This window comes from Salvelinus sp. IW2-2015, unplaced genomic scaffold, assembly GCF_002910315.2.
Source record: "Salvelinus sp. IW2-2015 unplaced genomic scaffold, ASM291031v2 Un_scaffold16312, whole genome shotgun sequence".
NCBI classification, from domain to species: domain Eukaryota; kingdom Metazoa; phylum Chordata; class Actinopteri; order Salmoniformes; family Salmonidae; genus Salvelinus; species Salvelinus sp. IW2-2015.
In genome coordinates this window covers 106,356-127,098 of record NW_019957531.1, presented here as the reverse complement: position 1 = coordinate 127,098, position 20,743 = coordinate 106,356, and the positions used below count along the sequence as shown (strand labels likewise).

Here is a 20,743-nt window from a genome sequence, read left to right as displayed (position 1 = left end):
TAATATTTTTGCTTTAATATGTTTCGACCAAAAGAAGAGTAGCTGCTACCTTGGCAGCAGCTAATGGGGATCCCTAATAAATACAACTACAAATACCTTCAGACGACTCTCCTGAAACTTGTGTGCATCGTAGAGCAAAACAACCGACACCTTCGTGAGAGTCTCCCCTATCGATATTGGTGACATATTAGTTTGTACCGCAAATTATTCGGATTTTAGAGATTTTCTTGTCCGGATCTTAATTTGTAAAGAAAATAAATAAATAAGAGAGAAAAAAAGAACACTTTCACAAGCCCCATGTTATGGAATAGGAACAAGCTTTATATTGGCGGAAAGAGGGGATTGAGCTGCAGCCACCACAAGACACGGCAAGTCTCTAGCATAAACATAATGACATCACTGTGTGACGCTAGGGAGCATCAATTGACTTTAGGGGGTTGAACATTCAGGTGTATATGATCATTTTTAGATATACAGTGGGGAGAACAAGTATTTGATACACTGACGATTTTGCAGGTTTTCCTACTTACAAAGCATGTAGAGGTCTGTAATTTTTATCATAGGTACACTTCAACTGTGAGAGAAGGAATCTAAAACAAAAATCCAGAAAATCACATTGTATGATTTTTAAGTTTATTGCATGACATAAGTATTTGATCACGTACCAACCAGTAAGAATTCCGGCTCTCGCAGACCTGTTAGTTTTTCTTTAAGAAGCCCTCCTGTTCTCCACTCATTACCTGTATTAACTGCACCTGTTTGAACTCGTTACCTGTATAAAAGACACCTGTCCACACACTCAATCAAACAGACTCCAACCTCTCCACAATGGCCAAGACCAGAGAGCTGTGTAAGGACATCAGGGGTAAAATTGTAGACCTGCACAAGGCTTGGTGGGACATGAAAAAGGCCAACGATAAAATCAAACACTGTTGCGCAATTATTAAAAATGGAAGAAGTTCAAGATGACGGTCAATCACCCTCGGTCTGGGGCTCCATGCAAGATCTCACCTCGTGGGGCATCAATGATCATGAGGAAGGTGAGAGATCAGCCCAGAACTACACGGCAGGACCTGGTCAATGACCGGAAGAGAGCTGGACCACAGTCTCAAAGAAAACCATTAGTAACACACTACGCCGTCATGGATTAAAATCCTGCAGCGCACGCAAGTCCCCTGCTCAAGCCAGCGCATGTCCAGGCCCGTCTGAAGTTTGCCAATGACCATCTGGATGATCCATAGGAGGAATGGGGAGAGGTCATGTGGTCTGATGAGACAAAAATAGAGCTTTTTGGTCTAAACTCCACTCGCCATGTTTGGAAGAAGAAGAAGGATGAGTACAACCCCAAGAACACCATCCCAACCGTGAAGCATGGAGGTGGAAACATCATTCTTTGGGGATGCTTTTCTGCAAAGGGGACAGGCGACTGCACCGTATTGAGGGAGGATAGATGGGGCCATGTATCGCGAGATCTTGGCCAACAACCTCCTTCCCTCAGTAAGAGCATTGAAGATGGGTCGTGGCTGAGTCTTCCAGCATGACAACGACCCGAAACACACCTCCCGGGCAACAAAGGAGTGGCTTCGTAAGAAGCATCTCAAGGTCCTGGAGTGGCCTAGCCAGTCTCCAGATCTCAACCCCATAGAAAATCTTTGGAGGGAGTTGAAAGTCTGTGTTGCCCAGCAACAGCCCCAAAAACATCACTGCTCTAGAGGAGATCTGCATGGAGGAATGGGCCAAAATACCAGCAACAGTGTGTGAAAACCTTGTTGAGCTTACAGAAAACGTTTGACCTCTGTCATTGCCAACAACATCTCAACAGTATTGAGATAAACTTTTGTTATTGACCAAATACTTATTTTCCACCATAATTTGCAAATAAATAAATTAAAAATCCTACAATGTGATTTTCTGGATTTTTTTTCTCATTTTGTCTGTCATAGTTGAAGTGTACCTATGATGAAAATTACAGGCCTCTCTCATCTTTTTAAGTGGGAGAACTTGCACAATTGGTGTCCAAATAAAATATAATATTTTTTGCTCATATAATTTAAAAAGCAGGTTACTAGGTATAGGCAAAACCATAAGCAAATAGGTCAACTGTGATATGACTAAAGAGTTAAATCAGGGTGATTTTTCCACAAATAGACAGGTATTTTCCTTTCCATGGTAGCAAGATCTTATCTATTTTTCCTAACTTTTTGAAAATTTATTGGAGTGAGATCATTTCTTTCTTTTGGGATTTGTATGTCCACATCTCCGTCAAACAATTGAATTGGTAAACTACACGGTAATGTAAAATTCACATTTTTCTAGTGATCCAATACGTAATATAGTACACTTATCATAATTTGGTTTTAATCCAGAGAGGATAGCAAAAGTATCTAGATCCCTCTATGAGGCCGTGGAAAGATTCTAATTGTGGTTTTAAAAGAAAACATGAATCAGCAGTGTACAATGACACCTTAGTTTTTAAGCCACGGATTTCTAATCCCTTAATATTATTGTTTGATCTAATTTTAACAGTTAACATTTCAATGGCAATAATAAATAGATATGCCGATAGTGGACAACCTAGTTTTACTCTAGATAGTTTAAAACTTTCTGAGATGTAGCCATTATTTACTATTTTATACCTTGGGTTACTATACATAACTAACCCATTTTATAAGAGATTCCCCAAAGTTGAAATATTCTAGGCATTTATATATAAACTCCATTCGTACTTGTTTTGTTGTTAACCTTTATTTAACTAGGCAAGTGAGTTAAGAACAAATTCTTATTTTCAATGATGGCCAAGGAACAGTGGGTTAACTGCCTTGTTCAGGGGTAGAACGACAGAATTTTACCTTGTCAGCTCAGGGATTCGATCTGCAACCTTTCGGTTACTGGCCCAATGCTCTAACCACTAGGCTACCTGCCGCCCCAACGCTCTAACCACTAGGCTACCTGCCGCCCCCACTTTATCAAAAGCCATAGTATTCTATTGTTTCCAGTACTTGTCTTATAATATCTCCAATGTATCGTCCATGTAAAAAACCTGTTTGATTAGGATAAATAATATGACAACACTTTAAGTCTACGCGCCAAGCATTTTGCTAGGACTTTTGCATCACAACACTGAAGTGTAAGAGGTCTCCAATTTTTTTAATGGACTGGATCTTTATATATACACCACTTGGGTTCTGTCTCAGGAATAATGATATCAGACCTTCTTGTTGCATGCCTGATAATCTACCATTTATATAGGAGTGGTTAAAACATGCTAATAATGGTCCTCTGAGTATATCAAAAGAAGTTGGGTATACTTCCACTGGTATGCCATCCAGCCCTGGAGTTTTCCCAGCCTTAAAGGCTTTAATTGCATGAAGAAGTTCCTACTTTGTAATTTGGCCTTCACATGAGTCTTTCTGTACAGATGTTAATTTGACATTATTAGGGAAAAAATCCATACAATTAGCTTCAGTTAGCGGAGATGGAGGAGACAAACGAAAACATATTCTTAATGTACTTTACTTCATCTTTCAAAATATATTTCGGTAAATTATGCGTGACTCCATTTCTAACAAGTTTCAATACATTTTTTTTAGTAGTATTTCTATGTTGAATTATGTGATGATCCGACCGCATTCTGTCCCCTATCAACACTAACTTTTGGTGCCAGAGAGAATGGCATAAGAAAGTAATCAAGACAACTAGCTTGATTAAGCCTCCGCCATGTATATCTCACTAGGTCAGGGTATTTAAGTCTCCATATATTCACTAATTCCAATATATCCATAACATTCATGACTTCCTTAAGTGCCCGAAGGTGATAGTTTGTAGTGTGATTTCCTTTCCGGTCCATAGAGGTATTTAAGACCGTATTAAAATCTCCCACTATGCCTCCAGGGTGGCGCAGTGGTCTAAGGCACTGCATCGCAGTGCTAGCTGTGCCACCAGAGACTCTGGGTTCGAGCAAAGGCTCTGCCGCAGCCGGCCGCGTCCGGGAGGCTCATGGGGAGACGCATAATTGGCCCAGCGTCGTCCGGGTAGGGAGGGTTTGGCAGGGAGGGTTTGGCTGGCAGGGATATCCTTGTCTCATCGGGCACTAGCGTTCTTTGTTTCACGGAAACATGGCTCACTCGAGACACGCTATCGGAGTCGGTACAGCCACCTGGTTTCTTCACTCATCGCGCCGACAGAAACAAACATCTTTCTGGTAAGAAGAAGGGTGGGGGTGTATGCCTTATGATTAATGAGACGTGGTGTGTTCATAGCAACATACAGGAACTCAAGTCCTTCTGTTCGCCTGACTCAGAATTCCTCACAATCAAATGCCGACCACATTATCTACATTTACATTTACATTTACATTTAAGTCATTTAGCAGACGCTCTTATCCAGAGCGACTTACAAATTGGTGCATTCACCTTATGACATCCAGTGGAACAACCACTTTACAATAGAAATCTAAATTTTCTACGCGCGCGCGGGGGGGGGGGGGGTCAGAAGGATTACTTTATCCTATCCTAGGTAATTCCTTGAAGAGGTGGGGTTTCCAGGTGCTCCGGAAGGTGGTGATTGACTCGCTGTCCTGGCCGTGAGGGAGTTTGTTCCACATGGGGGTCCAGAAGCAGCGAACAGTTTTGACTGGGCTGGAAGCGGGAACTGTACTTCCTCAGTGGTAGGGAGCGGAGCAGGCCAGAGGTGGATGAACGCAGTGCCCTTGTTTTGGTGTAGGGCCTTGACAGAGCCTGAAGGTACTGAGGTGCGTTCCCCTCACAGCTCCGTAGGCACACCACATGGTCTTGTTAGCGGATTGCGAGCTTCAACTGAGAAGCCAGTGGAGAAGAGCGGAGGAGCGGGGTGACTGTGAGAGAATTGGGAAGGTTGAACACTCAGACGGGCTGCGGCGTTCGGGGATGAAGTTGTAGGGTTTAATGGCAAAGGCAGAGGAGCCAGCCAACAGCGAGTTGCAGTAAGCCCAGACGGGAGAGTGAACAAGTGCCTGGATTAGGTCTGCCGCTTCCTGTGTGAGGCAGGGTCGTACTCTGCGGATGTTTGTAGAGCATGAACCTACAGGAACGGGCCACGCTTGATGTATGTTGAGAACGACAGGGTGTTGTCCAGGATCACTGCCAAGGTTCTTAGCGCTCTGGGAGGAGACACAATGGAGTTGTCAACCGTGATGGCGAGATCATGGGCCGGGCAGTCCTTCCCCGGAGGAAAGAGCAGCTCCGTCTTGCCGAGGGTTCAGCTTGAGGTGGTGATCCGTCATCACACTTGATATGTCTGCCAGACATGCAGAGATGCGATTCGCCACTGCTGGTCACAGAAGGGGGAAAGGAGAAGATTAATTGTGTGTTCGTGCTGCATAGCAATGATAGGAGAGACATGTGAGGTTATGACAGGCCAGTGACTTGGTGTAAGCGAGAATAGGAGAGGGCCTAGAACAGAGCCCTGGGGGACACACTGGTGAGAGCACGTGGTGAGGAGACAGATTCTCGCCAGCGCACCTGTAGGAGCGACCTGTCAGGTAGGACGCAATCCAAGCGTGGGCCGCGCGCCGGAGATGCCCAACTCGGAGAGGGTGGAGAGAGGAGATCTGATGGTTCACAGTATCAAAGGCAGCCGATAGGTCTAGGAGGATGAGAGCAGAGGAGAGAGAGTTAGCTTTAAGCAGTGCGGAGCGCTCCCGTGATACAGAGAAGAGCAGTCCAGTTGAATGACTAGTCTTGAAACCTGACTGATTTGGATAAGAAGGTCATTCTGAGAGAAGATAGCGGGAGAGCTGGCCAAGGACGGCACGTTCGAGAGTTTGGAAAGAAAAGAAAGAAGGGATACTGGTCTGTAGTTGTTGACATTGGAGGGATCGAGTGTAGGTTTTTTCAGCAGGGGTGCAACCTCTGCTCTCTTGAAGACGGAAAGGGACGTAGCCACGGTCAAGGATGAGTTGATGAGCGAGGTGAGGTAAGGGAGAAGGTCCCGGAAATGGTCTGGAGAAGAGAGGAGGGGATAGGGTCAAGCGGGCAGGTGTTGGGCGGCCGGCCGTCACAAGACGCGAGATTCATCTGGAGAGAGAGGGAGAAAGAGGTCAGAGCACAGGGTAGGGCAGTGTGAGCAGAACCAGCGTGTCGTGTTGATACTTAGCAAACGAGGATCGGATGTCGTCGACCTTCTTTTTCAAAATGGTTGACGAAGTCATCTGCGAGAGAGGGAGGAGGGGGGAGGAGGGGGAGGAGGATTCAGGAGGGAGGAGAAGGTGGCAAAGAGCTTCCTAGGGTTGAGGCAGATGCTTGGAATTTAGAGTGGTAGAAAGTGGCTTTAGCGAGCAGAGACAGAAGAGGAAAATGTAGAGAGGAGGAGTGAAAGGATGCCAGGTCCGCAGGGAGGCGAGTTTTTCCTCCATTTCCGCTCGGCTGCCCGGAGCCCTTTCTGTGAGCTCGCAATGAGTCGTCGAGCCACGGAGCAGGAGGGGAGGACCGAGCCGGCCTGGAGGATAGGGGACATAAGAGAGTCAAGGAATGCAGAAAGGGAGGAGAGGAGGGTTGAGGAGGCAGAATCAGTGAGATAGGTTGGAGAAGTTGAGCAGAGGAAAGAGATGATAGGATGGAAGAGGAGAGAGTAGCGGGGGAGAAGAGCGAAGGTTGGAGCGCGCGATACCATCCGAGTAGGGGCAGTGTGGGAAGTGATGGATGGCAGCGAGAGGGAAAAGGATACAAGGTAGTGGTGGAGACTTGGAGGGAGTTGCAATGAGGTTAGTGGAAGAACAGCATCTAGTAAAGATGAGGTCGAGCGTATTGCCTGCCTTGTGAGTAGGGGGGAAGGTGAGAGGGTGAGGTCAAAAGAGGAGAGGAGTGGAAAGAAGGAGGCAGAGAGGAAATGAAGTCAAAGGTAGACGTGGGGAGGTTTAAAGTCACCCAGAAACTGTGAGAGGTGAGAGCCGTCCTCAGGAAAGGGCTTATCAGGGCATCAAGCTCATTGATGAACTCTCCAAGGAACCTGGGAGGGCGATAAATGATAAGGATGTTAAGCTTGAAAGGCTGGTAACTGTGACAGCATGGAATTCAAAGGAGGCGATAGACAGATGGGTAAGGGGAAGAAAAGGGAGAAAGACCACTTGGGAGAGATGAGGATCCCGGTGCCGCCACCGCCGCTGACCAGAATGCTCTGGGGTGTGCGAGACACGTGGGCAGACGAGGAGAGAGCGTAGGAGTAGCAGTGTTCTGTGGTGATCCATGTTTCCGTCAGTGCCAAGAAGTCGAGGGACTGGAGGGAAGCATAGGCTGAGATGAACTCTGCCTTGGTTGGCAGCAGAATCGGCAGTTCAGAGGCTGCCGGAGACTGGGACTCCACGTGGTGGTGCGCGGCTGGACCACCAGGTTAGGGTGGCCGCGGCCACGCGGTGTGAAGCGTTTGTATGGTCTGTGCAGAGAGGAGAGAACAGGGATAGACAGACACATAGTTGACAGGCTACAGAAGAGGCTCGCTAATGCAAAGGAGATTGGAATGACACGTGAACTACACGTCTCGAATGTTCAGAAAGTTAAGCTTGCGTTGCAGAAATCTTATTGACCAAAATTATTAAAGCAGTACTGCGGAAGTGGGCTAGCTAGCAGTGGCTGCGTGTTTGACTTTGTTTGAGAGTGTCGCTGGCTAGGTAACCTCGGTAGCTAGCTATGTAACTCGGTAACTGGCTCGTTAATTAGTAATAAACTACACAATGTTCTTAGATACAAGGACAGCAAAGACAACTATGTAGCTAGCTAACACTACACTAATCAATCGTTCCGTTGATCCGTTGAATGTAATAGTTTCTACAGTGTTGCTATTCGGTGGCTAGCTGGCTAGCGAGCAGTGTTGACTACGTTACGTTACGTTAAAAGGACGAAAAATAGCTGGCTAGCTAACCGAATTAGTCTAAACTACGCAGTTATCTTAGAACAAAAGACAGCAAAGACAACTATGTAGCTAGCTAACACTACACTAATCGAGTCGTTCCGTTGAATGTAATAGTTACTACAGTGTTGCTGTTCGGTGGCTAGCTGGCTAGGTAGCAGTGTTGACTCGTTACGTTAAAAGTTACGTTAAAAGAACGAAGAATGCTGGCTAGCTACGCAATTATCTTTGATACAAAGACGGCTAAGTAGCTAGCTAAGATTAACAAAATCAAACCGTTGTAACTGTAGAATGAAGATGAAATGAGAATGTGAAAATGTGATACTACCTGAGGAGCGAAGCGGAAGGTAGCGAAGCTGGCTAGGTAGCAGTGTTGACTGCTACCTAGCCATCTGCAGCATTAGCGAAGATGTGATCAATACATGTTGATGATTTAATTCCTGTGCTGTTTGTAACTACCCTGGAAGGTTGACTGACAACCTGATCCAGGTTGCTGGCACAGGTTAGTTTATTCCTGAGTGGGCAGCTTGAGGATAGCCAGTCAATATTTAAAATCACCCAGAAAATATACTTCTCTGTTGATATCACATACATTATCAAGCATTTCACACATATTATCCAGATACTGACTGTTAGCACTTGGTGGTCTATAGCAGCTTCCCACAAGAATGGGCTTTAGGTGAGGCAGCTGAACCTGTAGCCACATTACTTCAACAGTATTTAACATTAGATCGTCTCTAAGCTTCACAGGAATGTGGTTCTGAATATAGACAGCAACACCGCCCCGTTGGCATTTCTGTATTTTCGATAGATGTTATAACCATGCATTGCTACCACTGTATCAAAGGTATCTCTAAGTGAGTTTCAGAGATAGAATATGAATGTCATCTGTTACCAGCAAGTGATTTACTTCATGGACCTTGTTTCTTAGGCTACATATGTTAATATGGGGTATTTTTAGCACTTTTCTGGGTTGATTGATTGTTTTTAATGCTTTACTGGGAAGCTTTTCAGAGGTAGACTTACTCATGTTATTTACATTGGAGCTGATAGTGCAGAGTGAGCTGCATAAAGTGGTGTTCCTACTATTGCACACCGCTTCAGTGCTAACAGTGTAACTCTGGTTTATAGGCTCATGATTACTGCTGTCATGACTGTCCTGATCAGGTCAGGTTACAGGAGACCACAACCCTACAGATTATCTCTTACCCCCAACAGAGGAGGAGAGATCTAGGGGTCTGAAGATGTGGGGGTTTTATGACCCCTCACGCCCATGGTAAATCTTAGGCCACAGACAAAATTCCTTTGTCCTCTCACTATGGAGAACCAGCCTCAGAACATTAAACATGCAATAAAGGGACTTTGGAACAATGGTTTCCGTCAGCCACAATGGTGGTCATGACGATAGATGGAATATGAAAATGTATGTAATTTTTGTTTAGTTATTAAAGGTTAATAGATGACGTTATTACAAAAACATTGTAACTTTAAGAGTTTTCCCAGTATATGCTTGATGTCTATACATTGTACGATGTGTGGAAAATGTCCAAATCAAAGAGAATGTTTTGGTAAAGATGAAATGTGAAGTTAGTTGTTTAAAACACGATTTGAATAAAATCTATACCTTGCCTCTTAACCTCTCTAGGGTATGTGGGACGGTAGCGTCTCACCTCGTCAACAGCCAGTGAAACTGCAGGGCGCCAAATTCAAAACAACAGAAATCCCATAATTAAAATTCCTCAAACATACAAGTATTTTACACCATTTTAAAGATACACTTGTTGTAAATCCAGCCACAGTGTCCGATTTCAAAAAGTCTTTACGATGAAAGCACACCAAACGATTATGTTAGGTCAGAGCCAAGTCACAGAAAAACACAGCCATTTTTCCAGCCAAAGAGTCACAAAAAGCAGAAATAGAGATAAAATGAATCACTAACCTTTGATGAAATTCATCAGATGACACTCATAGGACTTCATGTTACACAATACATGTATGTTTTGTTCGGTAAAGTTCATATTTATATCCAAAAATCTGAGTTTACATTGGCGCGTTACGTTCAGTAGTTCCAAAACATCCGGTGATTTTGCTGAGAGCCACATCAATTTACAGAAATGCAACCGCTGTGTCAGATTTCAAAAAAACTTTATGGAAAAAGCACACCATGCAATAATCTGAGTACAGCGCTCAGAGACCAACACAACCCAAAGAGATATCCGCCATGTTGTGTAGTCAACAGATGTCAGAATAGCATTATACATATTCACTTACGTTTGATGATCTTCATCAGAATGCACTCCCAGGAATCCCAGTTCAACAATAAATGTTTGTTTTGTTCGATGAAGTCCATCATTTATGTCCAAATACCTCCTTTTTGTTAGCCCAGTAATCAAAATTCATGACGCGTGATACAGTCTGTAGAAACATGTCAAACGATGTATAAAATCAATCTTTAGGATGTTTTTAACGTAAATCTTCAATAATGTTCCAACCCGAGAATTCCTTTGTCTTCAGAAATGCAATGGAACGCAAGCTAACTCTCTCACGAACGCGCCTGGTCAGCTCGTGGCTCTCTGGCAGACCTCTGACTCATTCCCCTCTCATTCGCCCCCACTTCACAGTAGAAGCCTCAAACAAGGTTCTAAAGACTGTTGACATCTAGTGGAAGTCTTAGGAAGTGCAATATGACCCCATTCCCACTGTACCTTGGATAAGCAAAGAGTTGAAAAACTACAAACCTCAGATGTCCAACTTCCTGGTTGGATTTCTTCTCAGGTTTTTGCCTGCCATATGAGTTATGTTATACTCACAGACATCATTCAAACAGTTTTAGAAACTTCAGAGTGTTTTCTATCCAAATATACTAATATTATGCATATCCTAGCATCTGGGCCTGAGTAACAGGCAGTTTACTCTGGGCACGCTTTTCATCCGGACGTGAAAATACTGCCCCCTACCCAAGATAGGTTAACTTGGTACGCCCAGAGAATTGCCCTAAAGGTGGTTACGCCCACTTCTGACCTGAGGGTATAAGACATGTGAGTTAAGAATTAACATAGGAGACTAAGTGACCCAAGCTGCAGCCAAGGTCTAAAATGTCGAACCCAAAACGCAACACAAGACTGAAGAAAAATAAATATTTGGTTTTTTACCCATGCTACGGATGAGTAGCTGTCTAAGCGGGTGAATTTAAGCCGGACCATCTAGCCTCCACTCTCCATCGAATCGTGGTATCTACACTGTTTCATTCCTACGCTGTGACTTCTGAGCTACAGAGCTGTCTGTCCTCAGAAGGACACTGACATCGTGAGGACAACCAGAGAGTTGCGCCGGAGAAGTGCGTCATTGAGAAGCCTAAACCACCCACGCGGAGCTTCCCCTCAGACCTCCAACACGTAATTACATCATTATATTCTGACCCATAAGAACGGCAGTTCGGGGCAAGGCTAGGGTTAAGATAAGCATTGCTGACAAATGCACCCAAATGTATATTTCTGTCGTGTACTTTCTCTTTTTCTCTCTCTTTTAAATCCCCATTTTGGGTAACACGCGCCATAGTGTGTTGGCACGTTATACTAAGCTCTAATCAATAGCCAAGAGTGTGTTTTGTGTATGTGTATCTGTTATCATCATTTTAGCTTCCTAGTAAATAAATAATCAACTAAGATTGGTGTGGTACGAACTCATTGGTGGGACCTGGATCCGTGCAGATTCCCGGATTATGCGAAGTTCCGAATGAGATTGAAGAGGAAACTGATTAATTAGCGACTGTTGTAAAATCGATATTCTGATATTCTTTGAGTTGTCAAATTGTCAAATTGACACTTATCAAGAGAACATCCCTACTGCATATGATCTGGCAGACTCACTAAACACAAATGCTTCGTTTGTAAATTCTCTGAGTGTTGGAGTGTGCCCCTGGCTATCAGTCAAAAAAAATAAAAAAAATAATAATCAAATATGAAAATGTTGTACTTTTTCCACCACTGGATGTGGCTGGGGGTTACAGCATTTCTTTCACATGATCCATCAATTTAAGGGTAAGCAAGTGTGTAAGGGTAAGCGTCATCTAATATTTCTAAAATATTTTTTATCTGGACACTTTGTTAACTTGGAATTTTTCCTTATTGTAGGCTACTACCACTTTTAGTCTTAAACTTTACTACACTACTCACTGTTTAGCACATGACCTCACATGTGAATCCTTAATGAGATGGGTGGGGCTGGTTTAAGAGGGTGTGAACAATGCTGAATGGGTGTAGACAAAGGAGAGCTCTCCAGCAGGTACCAAAACATTCAAAGGCCATTTTTTACAAGTGTTTTAGTTTCCCATTGTTCCTCAAAAATGCTGTGTATGATATACCATTTTGTAGTCTCTACTTTTAGCCAATGTAAAAAAAAAAAAAAAAATCTAATTTTGCTACATAAGACCAAATTCAGGTGGTGAGTCAAATCACTTAAGGACAACTGTTGATGTGAAAAGGGCTTTATAAATACATCTGATTGATTGATTGGCTGACTAAGATGTTTGCGTAGGTGGGGGTGAGTGAAGTGTTGTAGAGCGTCGCTCTGACCTGGTGGAGCGAACCATGCGGGCCAACAGGGTCCTCTTCTCCTCCAGGGTGAACTGCATGACGCCGGGCTTCTCAAACTTCTCCCTGATCCACTGGCACTGGTCCAAGTCATTGATGAACATGAACTCCACCCCAATGTGCTGGCAGTAGGCCATCTGAAATATGGGACAATGTGTCTTGTCACTTTACAAGGCTAATAAGCCTGTATTGTACACCATTCACCCATTCAAGACAAAACGGTTGACAGGAACCCAACTTCTTTGACAGACGTGTGTGGTTTAGTTTGAATACCTCCAGGCGGCGGATGATCTCCCTCAGGGGCAAGACTGTCTCAGTGCCCCCGATGAAGGTGGTGGTAGGCAGACGGAACACTTTGTCCAAGTCCGACTCATCCAGTCCATAGAAGCCTGTCCAGCATCCAGGGGCAGCAGACCGTCCAGAAGGGCAGAGGAGCAGGAGGGAGGGGGTTGAGGAGGAGGGCATATGTGGAGACAGTCAGGCCAGAGGAGAAAACACCCAGAGACCAGAAACACAGAGGGAAAGAATGTAGGCCACAAAGACATCCACCATCAAAAAACAAAACAGAAAAACAACCAGAGATTAGTTATTAGGATTTAGGCCGGAAAAAAAGAGGGCAATGGATGGATTAAAACACAGGAATATGCCATATGGTTGATGGCACCATAATGGCAACATTGAGTTAATGCAGCAAAATCAAAAGGTTGTGCAGCATCACAGGCAAACGAATATGACAGAGGTGGAGGCATGCAACATGAATGAATGGAAAGTGAATGAAGGGGTGAAACAAAGCGTGGTTGAGTGGTTACAAAACAAGCACAAGCCATTGAATGAGGTATACTTGTGGGGTAAAAAAAAAATATGCCTGGTTTTACAGGGTCTAGCAGAACGCTTATGACCTGAGCTGCACCCAAAATTATAATTTTTCATATGTTCTTATACACCTTAAGATCCAGTCAACCAAGTAGGACTATATCTACTTTGAAAATAATGGTAACTGTGATGAACATTTGCAAAGTTAATTTCAAAATGCTGTTTCCTGTGATGCAAATACGAGCCCATGTGTCTCTATGGTTTCAGTGCTTCTCTATTAGAGAGGGTATGGAGAAGGTAATAGCATCTAGAATACCCAGATTGGTGGAGCATGTCTATGAAGTAAGGGAAGGCTACACCAGTTTTAGGTCAACAGATACAGCAGTGTTTCCTCTGCGTTCATTTAAGTGTGGCGCTGCGCCACGGCATAATCATTGCCTCTACATCAAAGGAAACATCCATTTCTACCGAACATAGTTTCAATAAAGTTGCTTTTCTTGGTAAATAGATCTGTCTGGGTTCAACACAGTTCTTAAGGTTATTTAGCTCTGTGAGCTGTGGCAGGCAGCCTGCAACTCAACACAGCGCGCCAGTGACCAGTGCTCAATACAGGTGCTCTGGCACAAAACACAATTCACTTGAATCACGTTAGAATGCACCTGTGCGAGAAATGGAATGCCAGGGAACAGTGCATGAGTGACCAGTGCGCAATACAGAAGCTCTGCAGCGCGAAACACAATTAACTTGAATCACCTCAGAGTGCTCTTGTGTGAGAAACTGCAAGGTACATTAGCTTGTTTGACTAACATTAGCTAGCCTACTACTTAACTACATAAGCTAGGTATAACCTAAAAACTCTACTAACATAATTTAGATCTATAATATTGCTGCCACAATTGTAACGGCAATTAGCTATCTGAATTCCACAAGTATGTTGATGATAGAAACATGGTTACTAGTTAAGCAAGTTAGCTAGCTAGTTTGTTTGGAACTGTATCAAGTGCAAGCAAGATAGCTACATTTATCGGTCTTCGATTAGATAATTGTTTTCTCAGATGAGTTCATTGTAATATTTCCAGCCACAGCAGCGAAAGAGAAAGGGGAAACAGGGACAAGAGTGTCAGGTAACTCTTCTTTAATGTTGTATATTTTTTTGTTTTTCATGTATTTCAGAGCTTGGACCAGCTGACACCAATGACAAAGCTGGCCTCACAGTTTGATGAGTGGGGGCAGTCTACCCCTGCCTTAGACAGCTGGCAGCAATCGCACTGACTTTACCAGTGTCTTCCGTTAATTGAGAGAGGGACTTCTCTGCAATGAAACGAGTAAGAAGATTTGAATGTACTATAATAATTTTACCAATACGTTATTGAGCTCATTTCTTGGGGTGGAAATTATATTTAGTTTTTTCCTTTTAAAAAGTCACCAGAACCAAGCTTTTCAGTACTTATATTATATTATTATTATATATATATATTAACCCTCCCCACACCCGCTAACTTTTCCCCCACAGCTAACACATTTTCCAGAGGAAACACAGATACATTAGATTTTGTTTTTCAAAGACAGCCTACTCCGGATAAGCACCTTTCCTACAAAATGTACAGACACATCGAAAATCTTTTGTTAGACAAACAATAGCTGGTAGGGGAAACATGAAATTGTTAAAACTCTACCCAACAGAGCAAGTGTAGGGGGGGAAAACACACCTAACTATCCACACAGATCAATGCGTGCTTAAAGTTAAGTGTAGATTTCCACCATATCTTTATGGGGACTAGATTTTCCAGGAGATGAAAGCGAATTTAAAGAGATATTTTGAGGCAATTAAGAAATAATCAGATTTCATTACCCAAATTTGTAGTGTGGCATCTATGGTCCAGGAGGATAACTAAATAAATTGCTTGTTGTTTTATGGTAGAGGTAACTCTTAAAATGCAAGTGCCAAAAGAAAGGTAATGAACTAGAAGTCAGTGCAATCTAAGATAAGAATAATCATCTCTGTTTCTTTGATTGCCTCAGGAAAAGAAGAGAAGGGCAACAACATTGTAATTGCAAAAAATAACAACTATGACCTTGGCTAGTCAATGCATAAACCAAAAAAAAATGAATGCGAGCATTGGTGATATAGGAAATTCATTTAACAACTGTAATAGTTCTAGCTACAACAAATTGGCAGTTATAGGGATTATATTATATAGATCAAAGAAAGACAGATCAAAATGTAAAAGAATGTGTGTGTGGGTTTGTGCATGACTGACTGAAAGGGTGTGTTAAGGACTTGAGCAATACTGAAGAGTATCCAAGCAAAGAAGAATAAGCTCTGGGACAGAACAAAAGCTTCAAACGACTGGACAGGAAGCAGGACAAACTATGGGTATCCTATAACACTGTGGCATCAGAAACAAACAGCATCTAGCTGACCTGACCGAAGAGCTGACCTGCAGTAGTGAAGCTTCTCCAAGGACAGGGAGAGCAGCTTCTTGCAGACTCTGCACACTGACTGCAAGTTCACTTCCAACAACAAAACTGTCAGCTCACAAGGCAGCAACAAACATGGCTGCTCCTTAACGCCAGACAGACAGCAGCAGCACACAGCAAGGAATACACATTCTCCACCGCAAAGTGGAGACAAGACATGGCTCACCAATGCCCAGGTCATTACCATCGCGAGCGAGACAGCACACGTCATCTTTATATGGTGTGAGAGACAGTGTGACCCATGGCGGTTCCATAGCAGCAGTCTTCTAGCATTACACTGGGCCAAAGCTGTGCAAAAGCAGCTGTGCAAAAGCATCATCAGGGTACAACGAGGGTCGGTGATGATTTCTTAATCGCAGTTATCCAAAGGCAAGATCCTGCTATTCTACAGTATGTCGTAGTGCAAGCAGTGAAGTGCAAAAACTTGTGCACATTTTCAAAAACCTAGCATAAGGCAACTAACTACGAGAGCATTTGGGTGCGTGTTATGACAAATGAGTTGATTATTACCACTCTCCCAATGTTTGTCAGCTCTAAAATGTGACACGCAGTCAGATTCTGAAACAAAGTGGAAGCAGATAAACACACTTAAGTTGGTTTTACAAGAGATCCAACTGGGACTTTCAGTGAAATATTCCTACCGACAATTTAAACAAAACTCGCCACAGTTTGAGAGAAATATTACTAGGCATCACACATCACACATCCACCAGTAAGCAAACAACAACTATAACTTTAACACTTATGTACAGTGCCTTCAGAAAGTATTCACAGCCCTTTACTTTTTCCACATTTTGTTGTGTTACAGCTTGAATTTAAAATGTATTACATTTAGATTTTGTGTCACTGGCCTACACACAATGCCCCATAATGTCAAAATAGAATTTATTAAAAAGTTTTTACGAATTGTTTAAAAATGAAAAGCTGAAATTTCATCTTCAGTCAATAAGTATTCAAGCCCTTTGTTATGGCAAGCCTAAATAAGTTCAGGAGTCAAAATTTGCTTAACAAGTCACATTAGTTTAATCAAATCAAAATCAAATCACATGTTATTTGTCACACTCGCCGAACCTTACAGTGAAATGTTTACTTACAAGCCCTAAACCATCAATGCAGTGTAAAAAAATAATTTTTGAATGTAAGAGATACGAATAACAAACAACTAAAGAGCAGCGGTAAAATAACAACAGCAAGACTATATACAGAGGGTACCGGTACAGAGTCAATGTGCGGGGGCACCGGTTAGTCGAGGTAATATGTAGATGTAGGTAGAGTTATTAAAGTGACTATGCATAGATAATAACAGAGTAGCAGCAGAGTAAAGGGGTAATCTGGGTAGCCAATTGATTAGATGTTCAGGAGTCTTATGGCTTGGGGGTGAAGCTGTTTAGAAACCTCTTGGACCTAGACTTGGTACTCTGGTGCCGCGCGGTAGCAGAGATAACAGTCTATGACTAGGGTGGCTGGAGTCTTTTACAATTTTTAGGGCCTTCCTCTTACACCGCCTGGTATACAGGTCCTGGATGGCAGGAAGCTTGGCCACAGTGATGTACTGGGCCGTACGCTCTACCATCTGTAGTGCCTTGCGGTCGGAGGCCAAGCAGTTGCAATACCAGGCAGTGATGCAAACCGTCAGGAATCTCTGTTGGTAATGTGGATGCCAAGGAATTTGAAGCTCTCAACCTGCTTCACTACTGTCGATGAGAATGAGGGTGTGCTCGGTCCTCCTTTTCCTGTAGTCCACACTCATCCCCTTTGTCTTGATCACGTTGAGGGAGAGGTTGTTGTCCATGCACCACACGGTCTCGTCGTTGTATGTGATCAGGCCTAACATTATTGCGTCATCGGCAAACTTAATGATGGTGGGGCCTCCCGGGTGGCGCAGTGGTCTAGGGCACTGCATCGCAGTGCTAGCTGCGCCACCAGAGTCTCTGGGTTCGCGCCCAGGCTCTGTCGCAGCCGGCCGCACCCGGGAGGTCCGTGGGGCGACGCACAATTGGCATAGCGTTGTCTGGGTTAGAGAGGGTTTGGCCGGTAGGGATATCCTTGTCTCATCGCGCTCCAGCGACTCCTGTGGCGGGCCGAGCGCAGTGCGCGCTAACCAAGGGGGCCAGGTGTACGGTGTTTCCTCCGACACATTGGTGCGGCTGGCTTCCGGGTTGGAGGCGCGCTGTGTTAAGAAGCAGTGCGGCTTGGTTGGGTTGTGCTTCGGAGGACGCGTGGCTTTCGACCTTCGTCTCTCCCGAGCCCGTACGGGAGTTGTAGCGATGAGACAAGATAGTAATTACTAGCGATTGGATATCACGAAAATTGGGGAGAAAAGGGGATCAAATTTATTAAGAAATTAAATTAAAATAAAAAATAAAAAAACTTAATGATGGTGTTGGAGTTGTGCCTGACCGTGCAGTCATGAGTGAACAGGGAGTACAGGAAGGGCAGAGCACGCACCCCTGAGGGGCCCCCGTGTTGAGGATCAGTGTGGCGGATGTGTTGTTACCTACCCTTCCCAGCTGGGGGCAGCCCATCAAGAAGTCCATGATCCAGTTGCAGAGGGAGGTGTTTAGTCCCATGGTCCTTAGCTTAGTGATGAGCTTTGAGGGCACTACGGTGTTGAACGCTGAGCTGTAGTCAATGACTAGCATTCTCACATAGGTGTTCCCTTTGCCCAGGTGTGAAAGGGCAGTGTGGAGTGCAACAGATATTGCATCATCTGCGGATCTGTTGGGGCGGTATGCAAATTGAAGTTGGTCTAGGGTTTCTGGGATAATAGTGTTGATGTGAGCCATGACCAGCCTTTCAAAGCACTTCATGGCTACAAACATGAGTGCTACGGGTTGGTAGTCATTTAGGCAGGTTACCTTAGTGTTCTTGGGCACAGGGACTATGGTGGTCTGCTTGACTCAGTCAGGGACTGGTTGAAAATATCAGAAGACACTTGCCAGTTGGTCAGCGCATGCTCAGAGTACACATCCTGGTAATCCGCCTGGCCCAGCGGCCTTGTGAATGTTGACCTGTTTAAAGGTCTTGGCTGCGGAGAGCATGATCACACAGTCGACCAGAACAGCTGATGCTCTCATGCATGTTTCAGTGTTACTTGCCTCGAAGCGAACATAGAAGTAATTTAGCTCGTCTGGTAGGCTCGTGTCTCTGGGCAGCTCTCGACTGTGCTTCCCTGAGTAGTCTAATAGTTTTCAAGCCCTGCCACATCCGACGAGCGTCGGAGCCGGTGTAGTACGATTCGATCTTAGTCCTGTATTGACATTTTGCCTGTTTGATGGTTCGTCGGATGGCATAGCGGGATTTCTTATAAGCTTCCGGGTTAGAGTCCCGCTCCTTGAAAGTGGCAGCTCTACCCTTAAGCTCAGTGCGGATGTTGCCTGTAATCCATGGCTTCTGGTTAGGGTATGTACGTACGGTCACTGTGGGGATGACGTCATCGATACACTTATTGATAAAGCCAGTGACTGTTGTGGTGTACTCCTCAATGCCATCGGAAGAATCCCGGAACATATTCCAGTCTGTGCTAGCAAAACAGTCCTGTAGCTTAGCATCTACTTCATCTGACCACTTTTTTATTGACCGAGTCACTTCCTGCTTTAATTATTGCTTGTAAGCAGGAATCAGGAGGACAGATGGAGGGCGAGCTTTGTACACGTCTCAGTGTGTGGAGTAAAGGTGGTCTAGAGTTTTTTTTCACTCTGGTTGCACATTTAACATGCTGGTAGATCTTGCCCTGCATTAAAGTCCCCGGCCACTAGGAGCGCCACCTCGATGAGCGTTTTCCAGTTTGCCTATGGCGGTATACAGCTCATTGAGTGCGGTCTTAGTGCCAGCATCGGTCTGTGGTGGTATGTAGACAGCTACGAAAAATAGAGATGAAAACTCTCTAGGTAGATAGAGTATCTCATGATAAGCTGTAGACCACACTACCTCATGCGAGCAAAACCTCGAGACTTCCTTAGATATTGTGCACCAGCTGTTGTTTACAAATATACATAGACCGCCACCCCGTGTCTTACCAGAGGCTGCTGTTCTATCCTGTCGATACAGTGTATAACCCGCCAGCTGTGTTATTAATGCCGTTGTTCAGCCACTACTCAGTGAAACATAAGATATTACAGTTTTAAATGTCTCGTTGGTAAGATACACGTGCTTTTAGTTCATCCAATTTAATATCCAGCGATTGTACATTGACCAATAGGACCGATGGCAAAGGCAGATTAGCCACTCGTCGGCGGATCCTCACAAGGCACCCCGATCTCCTGCCGCGATACCTCTTCCGTCTCTTTCTCCTGGAAATGACGGGGATGAGGGCCTGTTCGGGTGTCAGGAGTAAATCGCTCTCGTCCGACTCATTAGAGAAAAATTCTTCATCCAATTCAAGGGGAGTAATAACTGTTCTGATGTCCAACATTATGTACAAAATAAGTTAAACAATGCAACAAAATAATAATAATAGCACGGTTGGTTAAGAGCCAATAAAACGGCAGTAATCCTCGCCATTACTAGATGGACTCACTATGTGCAATAATAGCGTTAAAAATACTTTTTTGAATGACTACCTCATCTCTGTACCCCACACATACAATTATCTGTAAGGTCTCTCAGTCGAGCACTGAATTTCAAACGCATGATTCAACCACAAAGACCAAGGAGTTTTTCCAATGCCTTGGTATATGCATTATACCTATTGGTATATGCATTAAAGAAAATACATTGAATATCCCTTTGAGCATGGTCAAGTTAATTACATTTTGGATGGTGTGTCAATACACCCAGTCAATACAAAAATACAGGCGTCTTTCCTACGTCAGTTGCCAGAGAGAAAGAAAACCACTCAGGGATTTCACCACAAGGCCAATGGTGACTAAACAGTTAAAACAGTTAAAGTTTAATGGATGTGATAGGAGAAAACTGAGGATGGATCAACAACATTGTAATTACTCCACAATACTAACCTAAATGACAGAGTGAAA

The 20,743-nt window shown here is 44.0% G+C and overlaps 1 protein-coding gene across 6 annotated transcripts in view; it reads right to left on the bottom strand.

The window, feature by feature from the left end:
• Window positions 1-20,743, bottom strand: part of LOC112080392 (2-oxoglutarate dehydrogenase complex component E1) — a 123,122-nt gene that overhangs the window by 57,960 nt on the left and 44,419 nt on the right. For 3 of the 6 annotated variants that reach the window (XM_070442540.1, XM_024146129.1, XM_024146130.2), the window contains exons 6-8: window positions 16,278-16,325; window positions 12,747-12,862; window positions 12,456-12,610 (exon numbers count right to left, since the gene is read on the bottom strand). In XM_070442540.1, the coding sequence (XP_070298641.1) occupies window positions 12,456-12,610; window positions 12,747-12,862; window positions 16,278-16,325 (319 nt within the window). The remainder of the gene's footprint in view (window positions 1-12,455; window positions 12,611-12,746; window positions 12,863-16,277; window positions 16,326-20,743) is intronic. The other 3 variants (XM_070442542.1, XM_070442541.1, XM_024146133.1) reach the window with 1 other exon arrangement.